This window comes from Pipistrellus hanaki (assembly GCF_964339955.1).
Source record: "Pipistrellus hanaki genome assembly, chromosome: 7".
NCBI classification, from domain to species: domain Eukaryota; kingdom Metazoa; phylum Chordata; class Mammalia; order Chiroptera; family Vespertilionidae; genus Pipistrellus; species Pipistrellus hanaki.
The window spans coordinates 22,244,495-22,262,188 of NC_140509.1; the positions used below are offsets into that span (position 1 = coordinate 22,244,495).

The following is a 17,694-nucleotide window of genomic DNA, read 5'->3' on the forward strand; positions in this document are numbered from 1 at the left end:
CTCAATAAATATTTCTTCCTTTTCTTAGAATCAATGATTATTGTATAATCCTATGAGAACGCTTATGGAGAATGTTATTCTGTAGCCTTAATAGCCACCATTAACGCATGGGGAATGGCAGGTCCAGTCATCATCATGATTTAACCATTTTGCAACATTCGTACATATCTAATCCTGAACATGTGAGCAAGGCCTCAGTGTATTTTACAATGGCTCTCTTGGTTTTGATTTTGGAAGAACTACAATAAAGGAATAGTATCTACTTCCCAAAATACGAGAACCAAGCTACTGTCGTTCATTTTTTCTTAACTTACAAGGAGACAAGGTCTTAAAAACTTAAGTTGTATAAAGAAATTCAAAGATTGTTTTAGAAACTACAGGAAGCATGATTGGTAATAAAATAAAAAAACAAAACCACATCCAAGGTGGGGAAATCCCAGGGCAAAACACCAGAAAAAATTAGATTAAATTCAGAAAAAAAAAGTTTGGACTAAAAACCAGGAAAATAAAGGTTAACAGGGAGAAATATCATAACAGAGAACAATTTCCAAGATGAGCAAAAAATAAAACGTTGACTCATAGCAGGGCACACTAAAACAATCAAACAAAAAATGCCCTGAAACAGGAAAAATTATAAGCTTTTCATATAGTTTGCTGAGCTTTTATTTTCTCAAATACACAAGTTTCTATGTTGTACACTGGAACTTTCACATGATCTTTGACTGCTTAATACTTGTCAACATTAATTTTACCATTTTGCAATTATTAGTAGATCCAAATATCCACACTACCCCATCTGCAAGATTTCTGACAGTATTTAAGTTTTTCCCATGTTCAGAAAAAGTTTCTCTGTAGATGAGTCATTTTATAGGAAAAAAATATTCTCACTGCCAAATTGTAGGGTTGAAGTATACAAAGTCAATTTACTTTTCTTCCATGATTCATAGTTGCCATGCTCCAGGAAAGATATATAGTTTTAAAATGGAAATTGGTAATAAAATCATCAAATGTGTTAGGGTCAAAATGGCTAGTGAGCACAATTCTAATCATACTACAAAATAATCTGCCAATATAAATATATAGTATTTTAAGTAGTGAGAAGATTTCCTTTAAATACTCTAAACTTAAAAATGAGAATAAAAATCCAAAGAAATTATTTGGAATATCACTTATTTTTTAAAATGTATGAATGTAATTTAAAGTTTATTCTATTTCACAATTTTCTTCAAAGTTTTCCAAAATTCCAACAGATACTCTTAGGTACACAGCCAGGGTAACTAGGTAACCAAAATCAAGTGTCTACTTTTAATGTTCACTGTGGAATCTTCTACTCATTGGTGGACTTTATAGCTCTATACAACTAAATTTGAAGAATATTCATGAATCTTTATATATATATATATATAAATTTATAGGAATATATGGATATATATATAAATTTATAGGAATATATGTATATATTAACATATATATTTAATACAGAAACTAGCTTACCATGTAACCCAACTATTCATCAAATATGTAAACTATTTAACTTGTATTACTTGACTAACAGATCACATGAAGGTATATAAAATTACACCTGAGCTAAGTTCTAAGAAAGAACTGTGATGCTATGGGAGATGAAGAGGAGACAGTCAAGCCCTAGCCTATTTGGCTCAGTGGATAGAGCATTGGCCCACAGAATGAAGGGTCCTGGGTTCAATTCCAGTCAAGGGCATGTACTGCAGTTGCAGACTAGATCCCCGCATGCAGGAGGCAACCAATTGATGTGTCTCTCTCACATCAATGTTTCTCTTTCTTTGTTTCCCCCCCATCCTTCCCACTATCTCAGAGAATCAATGGAAAAATATCAGTGGGTAAGGATTAACAATAAAGTAGACAATCAAGGGAAGCTTTCTGAAGAACTGAGCTCAAAGGAACACTAAGGAAAGCACAACACGTAAGAGAAAGCCCTTCAATGTGCTAGGTGGCATGATAGGATAAGCCCTTTCCCTGAAGATGAAAGAAGAGATGTATGTAAACATACTGCACACAGACTGGAATGACAGAATGGAGGTTATGTACACAGCTTGTGGGTCTAATGAAGGACTTTGATCTTAATCCAAGCCATTAAATCAGGTATCACACAATCAGACTTGAACTTTAAAGAAGTCACTTTCACACTGTGAAGGACATATTAAAGGGAGCAAGAAAAAGTACATATGAAGATCATAGGGGAGGCTCTGAAGGGAAGAGATAATGGTAGGGAGAATCTGAATCCATTCAAGGAGTAGTCTAACCTGATGATGGGTGACAGAAGGTAAGGAATTTGGAAATGTGGAATGATGCCCAGCATTCAGGCTTGTGCAGTGGATGGCTAATCCACATCACTGATTGAGGGAAGGACTCTGGGGGAAAATATAGTTTAATTAATTGCAAAATAGGAATACAAAATGTTAAAAATATTTTTATGAGCTAAGACAAATGATTTATATTTGACAATGAGAAACTCTATGCTTCTGTGAGGGAAGAAGAACAGAATTGTTACTTTAAATTAAAGCAAACTACATCTACTATAAATGAAATTTAATCAAAATCTAATCCTCCTTCCCTGGTGAATGGGTGATAAATTCATAGCAACATCAGCCACTTTTCATTAATAATTAGCTTTGAGCTAGGCTCATGAAAGAATAACACTGTCTACTTTTGGCAAATAATCTCTGCAGATATAGGTCAGTTCTTAGATTCACAGAATTTAATTAAATTTAGATAAATTAAGTTGTTCCCCAAGGAATTTTACACTTAAAGTTATATCAAGCTTATTTCAAAAGAAGAATGCATTCTAAGTTTATTTCAAAAGAAAAATACACAACTTTTTAATATAAGAGATACCATTTTCCATAATTCTTACTTCTCAACCTAAATTTCTATTAATTATGCTTTATATTCAAAAGGAGGTAACTAATAACTAATCCCATTTCCTCTTTTGCTGCTCTGCAATAATTTCCCCATAGTACTTACCATCATCTGATATTACTTATTTTTAAGTTATTATTGTGAATGTATTATCTGTTTCTCCCCAGTGGGATGTGAGCTTCAATAAAGCAGGAGTTTTGTCTATTTTGTATGCTGCTACATTTCCTTAGCCTAGAAAAGTGCCAGAAACAGTGGCATACCCAACAAATATTATGTATATGACTGGATGAATGAAAGAATATAAAAAATAAGCAAACAGACATAGAAATAATGGAGGGCAAAAGTAGGTTTACAATGGTAACACAAATAAATAATACAATAATTAATAAATAATAATGTAAGAATAAATTTTTTGTTTTATGTACTCATGACTATAAAACTACTTTTGCCCCCTCCGGTATTTATTGAATCTAGCTTGTCACTAATGCTGAGGGCTATAAAAATAATCATAGAGTCGAGACCGGTATGGCTCAGTGGATAGAGCATCGGCCTACAGACTGAAAGGTCCCAGGTTCAATTCTGGTCAAGGGCATGTATTGTACCTTGGTTGTCAGCACATCCCCAGTGTGCAGGAGGCATCTGATTGATGTTTCTCTTTCATCGATGTTTCTAACTCTCTATCCCTCTCTCTTCCTCTCTGTAAAAAAATCAATAAAATATATATATTTTTTTAAAATCATAGAAACAACCCTGCATTCATAGAGATTACAATAAAAGGAAGGCACACTATACACATAAATTTATCTTTAAAATCATAAATACTAGATGTGGAATCAAACAATTCCTTGAATAATTTAATTAAATACACAAATGACATATATATATGATGTCTATGTATACATAATTATTATCTACACTATCTATAACATATAAAATATAAGTAATCTATTTAAGAAGCATATGCGATAAATTTGGAAAGATCCTTATATGAGATTTATATAAGGGGAGTGCTGGAGAACAATGACTTAGCTAGCAACTAAGTGTCGTCCAGGAAAGCTTTAAGAAAGAAATAAGATTTTATTACAGAAAAGGAAGATAAACTGCCCAAGTGTAGAATAGTTCATTCGAGGCAAATGGCCCATCTTTTAGTTTATGAGTGTGACTCTCATGAGGGTGTGTGTGTGTGTGTGTGTGTGTGTGTGTGCGCGAGCGCTTTATAGGAGTGGGAGACCCGGAGATAATAAACACTTTTGCTAAGGAACACAAATTGAGGTGAAGTGAGAGTCCAGGTAGTAACTTCTCTTTCTCAGAGGATGTTTTTTATACACTTCATAATTAAGCTTCCTCTTGTGATTCTCCTTTCCAAGCCAAATAATAGCATGGCTTTGGCTTTTGTCCTAATGTATTCCAGTTTCCAGGTCTTTAATCTTCATGGCTCTCAGCCTTAAACTTCCCACAGCTCTTAAACTGTGGAGTCCACAACTGGCACATTTTCAGTTAAGAGCCTGGAAAGAGACAAGCATAAAAATCTTGTCTCGTGGGCCCTATTGTTCTACTACTAATTATTCACTCCCTGTCAAGCATACTCTCAAGCCCAGTACTAGTCTCCCCTGCCCCCCTTTCCTCTGATTCTCTACCATCATTCTTGAGGATTTTAAAACAGCATCTCTTGTTTGGATTATACCTGAAGTTCAGTAAATCCTCCCCCCATAGTTGTTTTCTGAGTTCTATTATCTCCCAGTTACTCTTTTCTGAATGAAATCCAGACCCTACACATCCCTAAAGTGTAGTAGCCTAAACCAAATCCAAAAGCAAGACTGACATCTTTCTTAATATAGACATTATATGTTTACTAATGATGCCAAAAGTTACATCATCCTTTTAGGCATCCCCATCACATATGTTGATCCCTTTTCACCAAGGTTAAATTTAAATAACATCTCCCAGACAAATAAGAGCCATATGTTTACTCCAGTTCAATTTCACTGTGCTAAAATAGTCATTCTCCAAGTTTGTCAATATTTTTTTGGACCTTCATATCATCCCAAACACCAAAGCCAATCCCAAAAATAAAATCAAGAATTTAAAATTCTTATAAACCATAAAAAAGAAAATGAATATTAAGTATCTTGAACTCCCCAAAACAAAAACACTGGAAGAAACTACAAGAGAAAAATATTTGTGGGAAAATATTACATTTTTTAAAAAAAGTAAAAACATAATTATAAGCCAAAGAAATAGAAGCAATATTTACAATAGATTGATAGATAAAAGGATGAATTCTCTTCATGCATAAGTTCTCTTTAATTGATATATAAAATACTATAAAATTGGTTTTAAAAAAATGAAAAACACTTCACAAAAAGGGAACTCACCAAATGTCAGACTTCAATATTCAAGTACCACTAAAAATTTCTACTGACTATTTAACATAAAAAAATTAATATATCCAAACCAAACTCCTGATTTCTCTTGCCTAGTTTTCTCTATCTCATCCTTCTACATCTCATTGGAGTTTCCTTTGACTTTTCTCCAAAATTTACATCCAATACATCAGCAAATCCTGTCAGCTCTAAATTCAAAATAGCCCCAGACTGTGCGTAGTAGTTCTCTTCACCTCACTATTACCAACTGGTCCCCATCATCTCCCTCCTGGGCTATTTCAAGAGCCTCCTGACTGATCTCATTGCTTTTGCCCTTATCACCCTAAAATTTATTCTCAACTCAATAGTTAAAGTAATTGCTCTTTGAAATAAGTTTTATCACATCGATCTTTGACTCAGGACCCTGCAATGACTCTTGAGTTCACCCCAACTGAAAGCCAAAGTCATCACAATGGCCCAAAGAACTGAACTCCATGTCTTCTTTCTTCCTCCTACTTATACAGCTTCATCCCCTACTAGCCCCATCCCTACCCCTATTTTTTTTATTCATTGTTTGATAAAGTCATGTAACTCTGAAATTCCCCATCTGTGCCGACTACCACTTCTGTAAGGTTTAACCCTCCATAGTAAGCTGGCCAGCTTTGGAATCTATAGACCACTCTGGGGCACACTGAGGAAGGCAGGAATATGGGCGGGGGCACTGCATTTCTAAGTGTGACCTATTCTTAAGTCTATTGGTCCTGAGTCACTTTTTAAGGCCAATGATAAGAACAATCAGTTCCAGAATTCTGTAGCTTTGCCCAGCTTACCTTTCTTAGAAAATTTGGTGCCCTTAATGGAATCTTAGAAAATCAGTCTGGAGAGAACCTGGACCTCCTCTGCGTTATGTACCCATTTTCCAGATTAAGAAACAGGGAGCTCTCAGTAGCAAAGCAATGTTTAAAAGCAAAGCAGAGGGCAAAACAGCCGCAGATCTCTCCGCCTACCAGCTAAGGCTTTGATTTCAGTAAAGTACTTTACTTCATAAAGAATAATTAATAATGACGGAAAACAGACAAAAGTGAGCATTGTAAAAATATCAACTTCTACAAAATCTTAAAATAGTCCTATTATGTTTCCACATATGGCTTCCTTCTAAAAAAAAAAAAAAAAAAATCAGTGTTGTGTCTTTTATTTTTTTAAAATCCTCACCCGAGGATATTTTCCACTGATCTTTTAGAGAGAATAGAAGAGAGAGGGAAATACAGAGAGAAACATTGATATGAGAGAAACACATGGACTGGTTGCCTCCTATACAACCCTGTCCAGGGCCAAGACTAAGGAGGAGCCTGCAACAAGGTATGGACCCTTGACTGGGACCCTTTGGTCGTAGGCCACCGCTCTACCTACTGAGCAAAACTGACCGAGTGTTGTTCTACTCTGATTACCTAGCACCGTGGTCGGCAAACTGGGCTCGCAAGCCACATGCAGCTCTTTGGCCCTTCGAGTGTGGCTCTTCCACAAAATACCACGGCCTGGGTGAGTCTATTTTGAAGAAGTGGTGTTAGAAGAAGTTTAATTTTAAAAAATTTGGCTGTCAAAAGAAATTTCAATTGTTGTACTGTTGATATTTGGCTCTGTTAACTAATGAGTTTGTGGACCACTGATAGCAGGACAGATATTTCCTTGTCTCTCTTTTTATAATGATAAAAAGAATAAAATATGCTCAGACACTGTGCTGATCGTAGTTATTGAACTGATGGAGAAATGAGAAACAAGTGGAAGGATTTGAAAATAGCTCTTTAATTTTTGTTGAAGGCATTTTCCTTATGAAAATTAGTATTTCTCCAGAGTGGAATAATTTACTATTTAAAGCTTTGGTTGACTTGGCCTGGTTATAATGAGAAAGAGAGTCAAATTGCTTATTGAGGGGGGTTGCACAGAACTAAATCCAAACAAAGCAGAATTCCCTTCGAATTGTTCCAAGTTTCCTTGGTCCAGATGGCTTCAATCGCCAGCCAGAGGCTCCACCCACACCTTCCCACTCCCGCTGCGCGCTGGGCCTGGACACACGCTAATGACCCTCAGCTGTTCTGGCTCCCAGGCCCACTTTCTCTTCCTGCTTGGCCACCCAATCTCCTATCTCCTGCAGAGAGAAAGAAACTGGGGGACTAGGGGGTATTTAAGAAAAAAGTCATGCCTCTGGGTAAACAGAATTTGGGTTAGTGTATCAGTTTTCTCTTGCTGCTACACCAAATCACCCCAAACATAGTGGCTTAAAACAATACAGACTTACAGTTCTGCAGATCAGAAGTCCAAAATTGGTTCTTAGGAAGCTAAACTCATAGTGTCAGGGGCTGCATTCCTTCCAGAGGTTCTAGGGGAGAACCTGTTCTTTCCCTTTCCCAATTTCTAGAGCTGCCTCACTTTGATCTCTGCTTCCATCCGCACGTTCCATTCTCTGACTCGGGTACTACTGCCTCCCACTTATAAGGAACCTTGTGATTACACTGGGCCACTCAGATAAACCAGGATGATGTCTGCATGTTTAGATGCTTAATTTAATAATGCATGCAAATCCCTTTTGCCATGCAAGGCATAGTATTAGCAGGTCTTTTAAGATCAGAACATTACCATTATTCTATCTATCACAGTTAGTTAGTTCTTTCTTTAGCATCAGATATCATCTGATATCATCTAACAGCATCTAACGTGCATTATTTCCTAACATCTAATACCAAATACTACATAGCTACATCTATATCTATAATAATAAAAGGGTGATATGTTAATTAGACCAGACATCATTCCGGATGTCCTTCCAGACGAAGCTAGGGCCGGAGGGAAGCCTGGGTCCCAGGTGCCAGAGGGAAGCTGGTACAGGCAGCCGGGGGAAGGAAGGTCTACTCTTGCATGAATTTCGTGCATCGGGCCTCTAGTCTATACATAAAATCACATACACATACACGAAAACATGTGTATGTATTGAAGGTAATGAGACAATATGTCTATGATAGCTTAAATAAGACTCAGCAATATCCATGATTATTGCATCAAGCTAATTGCAACAATTTTCCAGTGCTTTCATTCATGGCAAGATATTAAATAAAGAGAAAAAAAATAATGAAGCAAACTAGAACTGATAGCCTGTGAAAGGCCTGCTTCCTACTCATCTCCAAATACTGCCCAGGATTTTTCACCACTGGGGAAAATAAAAGCCTAAATGAGTTAGCAGTGTTGGGTTGTTGTGAGGTGCCAGCAGATGAGACCTCAGCCTGGGAAGTGTATCTGCTTTGGAGTTGGCACAGCATGCAGCTGCCAGGGACAGAAAGTGTACGTCCTGGGGAAGGGGTCTCCAGCCAAAGGCAGGCTCATTTATAAAACTCAGCTCATCCATTGTGATCGTGTCAGAGCCCACACAGGGCCTTAGGCAGCGTCTTTGGTGGGATTAGGAGTTGCAGGGATGGAATGCAACAGATTCACGTGACTCTCAGAATGGATTATAAGAGACACTGCCAGGCTAATGCTGGAGATGAGAGTAGTTAAGGATAAAGGTAAAAGGGACATGTTGGGTTTGGAAACTACTCATTTCATTCTATTCAAAATAGAAGCAGTCGGATGCATGTCACCCTATTTTCTGAACTACACCACCTCACTATTTCTGTACTTATTGGCTTGGTTCTCCTGTCCATATTTTTATCCAGGAAGAACTGGAACCAATTCTTTCCAAAGGATTTTCTTTCTGCAGAGATCTCAAATATCCAAAATCATCATTTTCCCCCCTCCCACCTCATTTTTTTTCATCATAAAAATGCTATAATATCTCCCATCTTTTTAAAAACCTTACTTTGGCCCTAGCTGGTTTGCTTAGTGGTTAGAGCTTCAACCCACAAACCAAGGGTTTTTTGTTAAAGTTCCAGTCAAGGGTACATACCTTGGTTGGCTGCAGGCTGGAACCCCAACTGGGTTGGGCCCTGTGGGAGGCAATCAATCAATGTGTCTCTCTCACCTCTCTCTCTCTCTCTCTCTCTCTCTCTCTCTCTCTCTCTCTCTCTCTCTCTCTTCCCCCCACCCTCCCTTTTTACTTTTTCTAAAAATCAATGAAAAATATCCTTGAGTGAGAATTAAAAAGAAAACTTTCCTTTTATCCCAAAGACTTCCCCTGCTATTACTCCATTTCTATTCCTCAGTATAGCCCTCAGAAGGAGCATCTATAGTCACTGTCACCATTTTGTCTTTAGAATCTGACAACATCTCTTCTCCACCACCACATCACCCTAGTCCAAGCCACTCTGACGTCTCAGGATACTTAAATAACCTCCTATCTGGTCTGCTGCTTCCACTCTTGCCCCATATTAACAGGATGTGGCAAAAGTAAGTTTACAATTGTTCATATGAAAAATAATAAATAAATAATAATTCAAGAATAAACTGTTTCACATACTCACAACTGTAAGCCTACTTTTGTGCCATCCTGTATATTTCTCTTTCTAAAAAGTCAGATCAAGTCACTTTCCTTCTCAAAATCCCCTGAGATTACCATTAGGATATTTAGAACGAATCCCTATGAGTTAGTTGAGCCTCATTGCCCCATTACCCAACTCCTCAGCCCCAGTCACCCAGCTCCAAAAAATGATTTCCCATAAATGCCTGATTTACAGAAAACTGAGAATGTTAGAACTTTCTTAAATGATAAAAACTTGATCAGGGGTTGCCTCATATCAACCTTGGAAAATTTTGCTCATGGTTCCCAGAGGCAAGAACAAAAACTGGCTGAATAGAGCTTTGCTTGTATGAAGACTGGTTTTTGCCTGCGTGGGGAATTTTCAACACTAATCTCCATTTGTTCATGATTTTAACTGAACTCTCCCCTCTTTATATTCCTTCTTCACAGATATCAAACCCTCAGGAGACTCACCTATAGTTTGGTACGATTTGTGTGTCCTGAATTACAGTTCCTCTACTATTCCCAAATAAACATGTCTTTTTGACAAGTCTGAGCTTGACACAAATTATCTCTATATAGGTCAACCCTTGGGAATTTCCATAGATGTGAAGGGAAAATATAAAAGGATTTCTGAAAATAACTAAATATTGATACTAAGAATTCACTGAACAAGTTTTTAAATGTTGCAGACATGTATGCAATTTTGAAGTATAATACCTAAAGAATTACTAGAATGTTAATATTATTGACCAAGTCAGCCTGGATGCTCCCCTCAGCTTGACTAAACTTTATACTGACTTCTTCTTGACCCTAGGCCTGGACCTCCCTTTCTAGAAATTTACTTTAGAAAATTTATAATTGTAAATTCTTTATCTGCCCCTTTGAGTTGTAAATATTTTTAAACCTTCTCACTAACTTTTCAACTAGCAAGGAAGATCTTTCTCAGGGATCATCCCTTTGCAATGTAGTCTTTAAAAAAGATAAGTGTCTGCATCTATCAGTCTCTGTGGGAGGCCAGTACCCTAACTTCCATGGGTGCCACTTAGCAAATACAGATGGCAGGTGGCTTACTTACCAAGGAAAATGTCTACCAAGCTCAGGATAACTCAAGTTGCTCTGTCCCACTGATCAACCTCCCCCTTCAGAGTCCTCCAGTATTTTTCCACTAGCTTACTCCAGTACTCAAAAATCCACCCTTTTTGTTTCAGCTAATCGGAGTTCGATCGAATCTCCTCTATTCCAATAGTCTTAAATACAGTCTCCCTTACCTATTTAACTTTGCCAGGTGAAATTTTATCTTTGACACTATAATCCCAGGACTGGAGATGACTAAGCTTTCAGTACTCACAGGCTTACCATCTTGACCAGGCTGTCCAGGGTAGCCAGGGTTCCCAGGCTGTCCAGGGTCACCCTAGAGAGGAAAAAAACAAAAAACTTTCTCAATACAAAACAACCAACTATATTGGTGCAGTCAGAGCCTATCAAGGTTCAGAGCCTATCAAGGTTCAGAGCCAATTCCATTAAAGGCAGTTATCTGTATGTTAAAAACAAGTAAACAGAATTCCTAAAATGGGGATTAGAAAAAAATGATACCATATTCTAACTGCCTAGCTTAACAAATAAAGGTTTTTTAGTATGTAAAACTTATTTGTGTGCAACTACCAGGTATAACAAGTAAAGTATGTTTCCCTGATGTAAAATATTAATATTTATAACAGGGTACACTTTTAGAATTCTAAAAAAAAATGATTAAGTATCATAGCAAATACAGTTTCAAAGAGAGTAATATTTCACTCACTGTCTACAGACTTAATTCTATTCTACATGTTATACTACAGATATTACTGACCTATGATACAATAAGTCAACTCATAATTATTTATTAAGAAAAAACAGTACAAAGCTATGTGATCTTACATATGGGACTCACATGTAAAGCTGCACAACAGTCATTTCTTTCAATCCAGTCAATGTGTCTCTTTGCCTATATTTAAAATGTCATTGAACATGCTAAAATTCTAAAACTTGAATATTTTTATGAGAGTGAATGAGGCCCAAGCCAAACAACCCCTTAGTCTTTTAGCACACGTAATACCTAAGAAATGAAGAAATGACCTTTGCTCTCACAAACCAGAGATCTTCAAAGAACATTATTCTGTACAACATGGCAACGAACCCAGGAACATTCTATGGAACTTTAGACTGTTGTGCAATGGCCAGTACTGAGCATTCAGAGGGTCACCACCCTTAAAACAAAACAAGGAAACAAGGAAAGGAACATTTTTTTTTTGAGGTGAGGGTGTTTTATAATTCCACTCTAAGAAATACTTCACGAATCTATATATATAAAAAAGTCTAAGCAACCGAACAACCAAACGTCTGAACAACCAGTCAGCCGGTTGCTATGATGGGCACTGACCACCAGGGAGCAGATGCTCAATGCAGGAGTTGCCCCCTGGTGGTCAGTGCGCTCCCACTGCCAACCTCTCGAAGCAGGCAAACCTCCCATGGCCCCTCCCCCTGGCCTGCCAGGCCCAGGCCCCATCAGCCCTGATCATAGGCCAGGCCAAGGGACACCACCAGTGCATGAATTCGTGCACCAGGTCTCTAGTAATATCATATTCACCTATTACTGAGTTCTTGAGGTACACATTGGGACATCTTGCCAAAAAACCACGAAGTCTTGGCCATCAGAACCAATAAATTCCTACACAGAGACAACTGATTCTCAACTCAATAATTCTGCACTATTTTCAGCAAGAAATCACACAGAATCCCAGTGATTATATATTAACTAAGGGTACTTCCACAGAGTCAGCTTTACTGGTTGGAAATACTACTTCAGGCTACTGGCTAGGGAGATTTGTTCCTGAAACTAAACAGAAAAATGGAAAGAACTGTGTGAACTCGATTAAGGGGCCAATGAAGAAGGGATGGGCTCTTCACTTAGGAGTCATCCAAGAGGCTCAGCATAAGGAACGGTTGAAAAAAAGGAAAATGTAACTTTTTAAAAGAGAGAATCGCTGTAAATCTAGAGAGGAAAATAATGCTGAAACGTTTAATATCTTGCTAAGAAGGCATAATTTATAATTCGGATCCAAGGATTCTAGTGTTAGCTGGGCACTAAAGAGCAACATTTTGACTCTCTAGGAGTGCTAGAATGTTTCTTTCCTTATTTTCAGGGGATCCCCATTAATCTCTAGCTTCCCTGCCATCCTTCTCTATCCATGCTCATGTTGGACTCACTGCCTTTCGATAAATTCCACCGTTCTTTTCTCCCGGGAAGACAATTTTCTTCCCTTTCTATGTAAGAGTCATTATGCCAAAATGTTCTATCACTGCACCTTCCTTGTAACTCCATTTTCTCCTGATATCTTTTCCCACTGAAATGATATAGCAGCTCCTGTGTCACTGATCACTTATTTATAACTGGAGTTTTTCTCATTTTTTACTTGATTAGTCTTCTTCACTTATCAATTGGATTTATATTCCTTGAAACATGGTCCATATTTTCTACTTTTTTTTCAATGCTGTGTATCAAGTAGATATTCAATAACTATTTGCTGATTGATTTATTTCAAATCAAATCTCCTGTGAATGACCTCTTTATGTGCAGAATATTAATTATGCACAAAATCTAGGACATGGGAAGACTCTGAGAAGGTTTAACCTCTCCTATGATGAACCTGAAATAAAACTTTGGCACAAGAAGAAACAGAATTTGTTTCTATGCTACACAGAAGCACAAAACACACTTAACAGTAACCTTTTAAATGAATCAAAACCAAGTTTCCAAGGGGAAAAAAATCACCCACAAGATAAATCCAATGTGATTTCATAAGGACCGTAACACTGGTCAACGGCTCTACAAACAGAAAGTAATCTCTTTTGCAGGTTTTATTATTACTGATAGAGTTTAATGGTTGTTTTGACCACTACCCTACTGACTTATTTGCAGAAACTCGGGTAGGTTCGATGTTGTTTCCATAAAATTGAAAGAATAAAGTAAAACCCTAACAGATTTTGGAGAGAAGGCCAATTAGAATAAAAATTCCATTATATTACTGTAATAGAAGTTGACACCCAAACTTTATCGGTTGTTCACTGTATGCTAGGGACTGCTTTTAAAGATTTACATACATTAAATGACTTCCCATAATAACACCACAAAGCAAGTAATATTATTCCCATTTTACATGTAGAAAAACTGAGGCCTGAGGAGGTTAGGTAGCTGGCTGAAGGCCACGTAGCAGTAGTGAAGATGGAATTTGAAATCATCCAATTCTGCTCCAGAGTCCCTGTGTCTACAAACTACTCTGCCTGCCTACATTAAAATTCAAAAACTAATCAGAACCAGACATGGGGATTGCTAGCAAATTGAACATGGAAAAAGATTTCCAAATGCATTAAATTAGACATATAACTTATGGTACAATTGTGATAAATTCTCAATCACTTTCTCCTAATTTAGTTGAAACACTTGCATATTTTGAATTTTTAAAAATATGTATCCAGCTGAAAAGCAAAACTTACTTATATTGAATTGAATTTGTGCCACAGGATTTTTGAGTTGTCGACGGGAGTGGAAATGTCATGGACTGAGTTAAACCATCTCTGAACGTGGCTTCTCAAGCAGTATAATTATGAATAATTAAAATGAAAAATCGCTGTGCTTGCAAAAGCAAGCTAATATTTTAAGTTACTCATCTAAAACAAATGTCTTTGGAACTCTTCATGCAGAACCAAATCCCATGTTAACAATCCATTTTCTCAAAATCTTTGTGCCTTCATTCTAGTCTTGGTCTCCACAGGAGTATCAGACCTGAGACCTGTTCCACTCTCCAAAGCAGCCTCTTCCCTCCCACAAAACTCAAACACCCACTTTGTTAGGTGAAAAGGAATCTACTGAGCCTAGGGAAATTAACATAAAAATGTAGGTGCCTAGTGACCCCTGAAATTTTCCAAAGGCTTTTTGCATTCAGACAGGATACTTTGAAAGTCCAAGTGAATCACTTTGATGTAGGATTATGAGGGTGAAACAAAGGGCAGCAGCAGGAATACAGCTGGAGAGAGAGTGGCATTTCAGAGCAGAGAACTTATTAAGAAATTGTTCCTTTCTGAAAAAGGAAAAGAAAAAAAGCTTTCTTTTCACTTCTGAACGAATACATCTAACATTTAAGGTTAGATCAAATGTAAAGTGTGTCCCCACAAATGTCCCTATGTCTACTGAAAGTGATGGAAGGGGCTGCCAACTGCATGGTAAGGTCTTTCAAAAGGGAGTTGTTTGTCAACTGGAGATTGCTGGACTTTTCATACAGAATAAGGGCGTTCCAGATAAGGTAGTAAGGAGGAGGGGTAAATATTATTATTTCAATGATTTCCTAATTCATTACATTAAAAAATATCACTATTAAACACTGGGTTAGATAGAATTCCAAAGGAGAATTTAGTTTGTATTTGCCTTCATTGTGAATGACTTACATATAAAAATTACTCCAACAGATTAATTTATTAATTTACTTATTTCCTAGGTTTGACACTAAGGATACAAAGTGAACAAGCTATGTTCAAGGCATTCATAGTACAATAACAGATATATTTTTTCTTTGCTTATTGAAGAGTTATAATGCCATGATAAGTCTAAGTGTGTGCTATCATAGTTTATTTGACCTGTTTTTTGTTTTGTTTTTTTAATAGGATTGTCATGTTTTTTGGAAAGCTCAAGAATTTATAACAGATGACATTATCTTAGAATAAGCACTTACCCACCTACCCATATGACACTTTCTCTTCTGTTTCACTCGCATAGTTCAACTCTCACCTTCTAGAACTGTATTTCTGGTTAATAAAAAGACTAGATTTCTTTTTCACAGGTAACTTTGGTTGATAGACATCTGCAAAGCTTTCAGGGAGCATCAAACAAAGATAGCCAAAAAGTCTCAATTTGATCTATAGTAAAATTACTTCATCTCAATTAATTCCAGTTTTGTTGATCTAAATAAAACCCTATCAATTTTCCAAGATACAAATTCTCTACAGGAAGTGCATGAAACTCAGAGTGTTGCTAGGGATTCTGTTTTTCACATACAGGTCCCTGATGTGGCTAAGGAACCACTTCCAGAGGAAAGAGCCTTAAAAGGATGGAGAAGTGTGTGTGTGTTCCTCTCTTCCAGCCAGACTTTCTGAAGAAAATGGGAAGCAGATCAAGAAGGCACGCCAACTTGAAGATTGGTGGAAAACTGCAATTTCACTTGAAGTAATAGGTGGCAATGGGGTTACATTATGACTAAGAAAAGAGAACGAAAATGAGGAACACGTGAAACCTAGAAATACTGGATATCAGATAAGACAAAGGTGCTCTAAAACTCTGCTATAGAAACATAGGTGAATAACAAACAGTGACACTACAAGATCTCTAATGAACCAGTAATGAAGAAGCAGAAAACTTCAAAAGCATCTGATTCCTTCTCAAAAGTAGACAGTCCTTTAGAGACCCTGGGGGGACCAGAATCATTAAGAGTGAGGAAAGCACTCTGGGCTTTTACAGAATAGGCAACATGGAACTCTGGTTTCCACATGGTATCTCCTCCAGATCAAATCATTTTTATATATAACATTTCAGTATTGTAAATATGTTTTAAAACAAAGTTTGTTGGTAGGTCACAGCAAGCTATCTTATAGGTATAGTCTCCTTGGAACATTTATAGGTAATTCTCATTAATGTCAAGGCATCCTAAATAACGGAGTTAATTGAACTAAAGAATTCTTTGGTTAACTTCCTGAAAAGCAATCTAAAAATAGTTTACAGTAGTATGGTAAATTAATTATAATATACTGAAGTCAAATTCCAAACCAAATAGATTCACTTTACATGAAATATTGAATGTAAACTTTTATTTCTTAAATTTCATTTCTTTATGGTTTTTAACAGCTATGCTTGAAGTATTTCATGAACTATTATATGAAAATGAATGGGAGAAATATGTATAAAAGATCAGAAGAATTAAATTATCTTAGATCAGCAATCCAGAAGCTAAGATTTTTTTTTTAGTCATGGTGATTGAAATACTAAGAAAATTCCATCTAGCTCTAGTCATTTGGCTCAGTGGATAGAGCATTTGACCATCGGAGGAAGGATCAGTTGACTCCAGTTAAGGGCACATGCCTGGGTTGTGGGCTTGATACCCAGTAAGGGGCGTGCAGGAGGTAGCCAATCAATGACTCCTTCTCATCATAGATGTTTCTAGCTCTCTCTCTCTTCCTCTCTAAAATCAATAAAAATATATTTTCAAAAAGAGAAAATTCCATCTAAATATAAATAATTCATATTTAATTAAAAAAATTTATAATCATCTCAAATAATAGATGATCAATACACAAAACATTTTCTCCCTAGTGAGTCATACTTGCTTTCAAGTTACATTATTTTTATTAGGTGATTTTTAAAATAGTATTAAAAACATTATAGTGAACAGACCATTCTCAGTATCTTAGGCTATGTCTCTGATGCTATAGCAGTATTAACTTAAAAACTTAGTCATTCATATTTAATTACATAGGAACATATCAAAGTATTTTGCAATGTAAAAAATAAACTGGTTATAAAATAGTATGTACTTCACGGCTGCAAACATACTTCCCCAATGTAATTATTACATGATTAGGTGAAATAAATACATGCCTCCATTTTTAGAATTAGACATCCAACACAACGTTAAAATCAATTTTAAATTTTTCTCCATTTTTCTGTTGGAAAATCATTTTGAAAAATTAAGATCTTAGACACTTAAGAATTTCAAGCATATCTTAAGGTCCCTTTCTTAATTTTTTACCAAGTTGTAAGAACCTTTCTGGGATCTAGCAGCAGTGTTGGGGGAGGGGGACAGAGAGGGAGCAAACAGATAAACAAGCAAACTAACTAATATTGCTCCCTCACTCTACTGCGGGCTAGTGGTATCAGTTTTAGGTTTAAAGACAAATATGGAC

At 36.6% G+C, this 17,694-nt stretch overlaps 1 protein-coding gene across 2 annotated transcripts in view; it reads right to left on the reverse strand.

Moving 5' to 3' along the window:
• COL21A1 (collagen type XXI alpha 1 chain) overlaps positions 1–17,694 on the reverse strand; it is a 164,125-nt gene that overhangs the window by 68,581 nt on the left and 77,850 nt on the right. Inside the window, exon 10 of one of the 2 annotated variants that reach the window (XM_084889133.1) lies at positions 11,057–11,119. In XM_084889133.1, coding sequence (XP_084745259.1) covers positions 11,057–11,119 — 63 coding nt within the window. The remainder of the gene's footprint in view (positions 1–11,056; positions 11,120–17,694) is intronic. The other variant, XM_084889132.1, reaches the window with a different exon arrangement.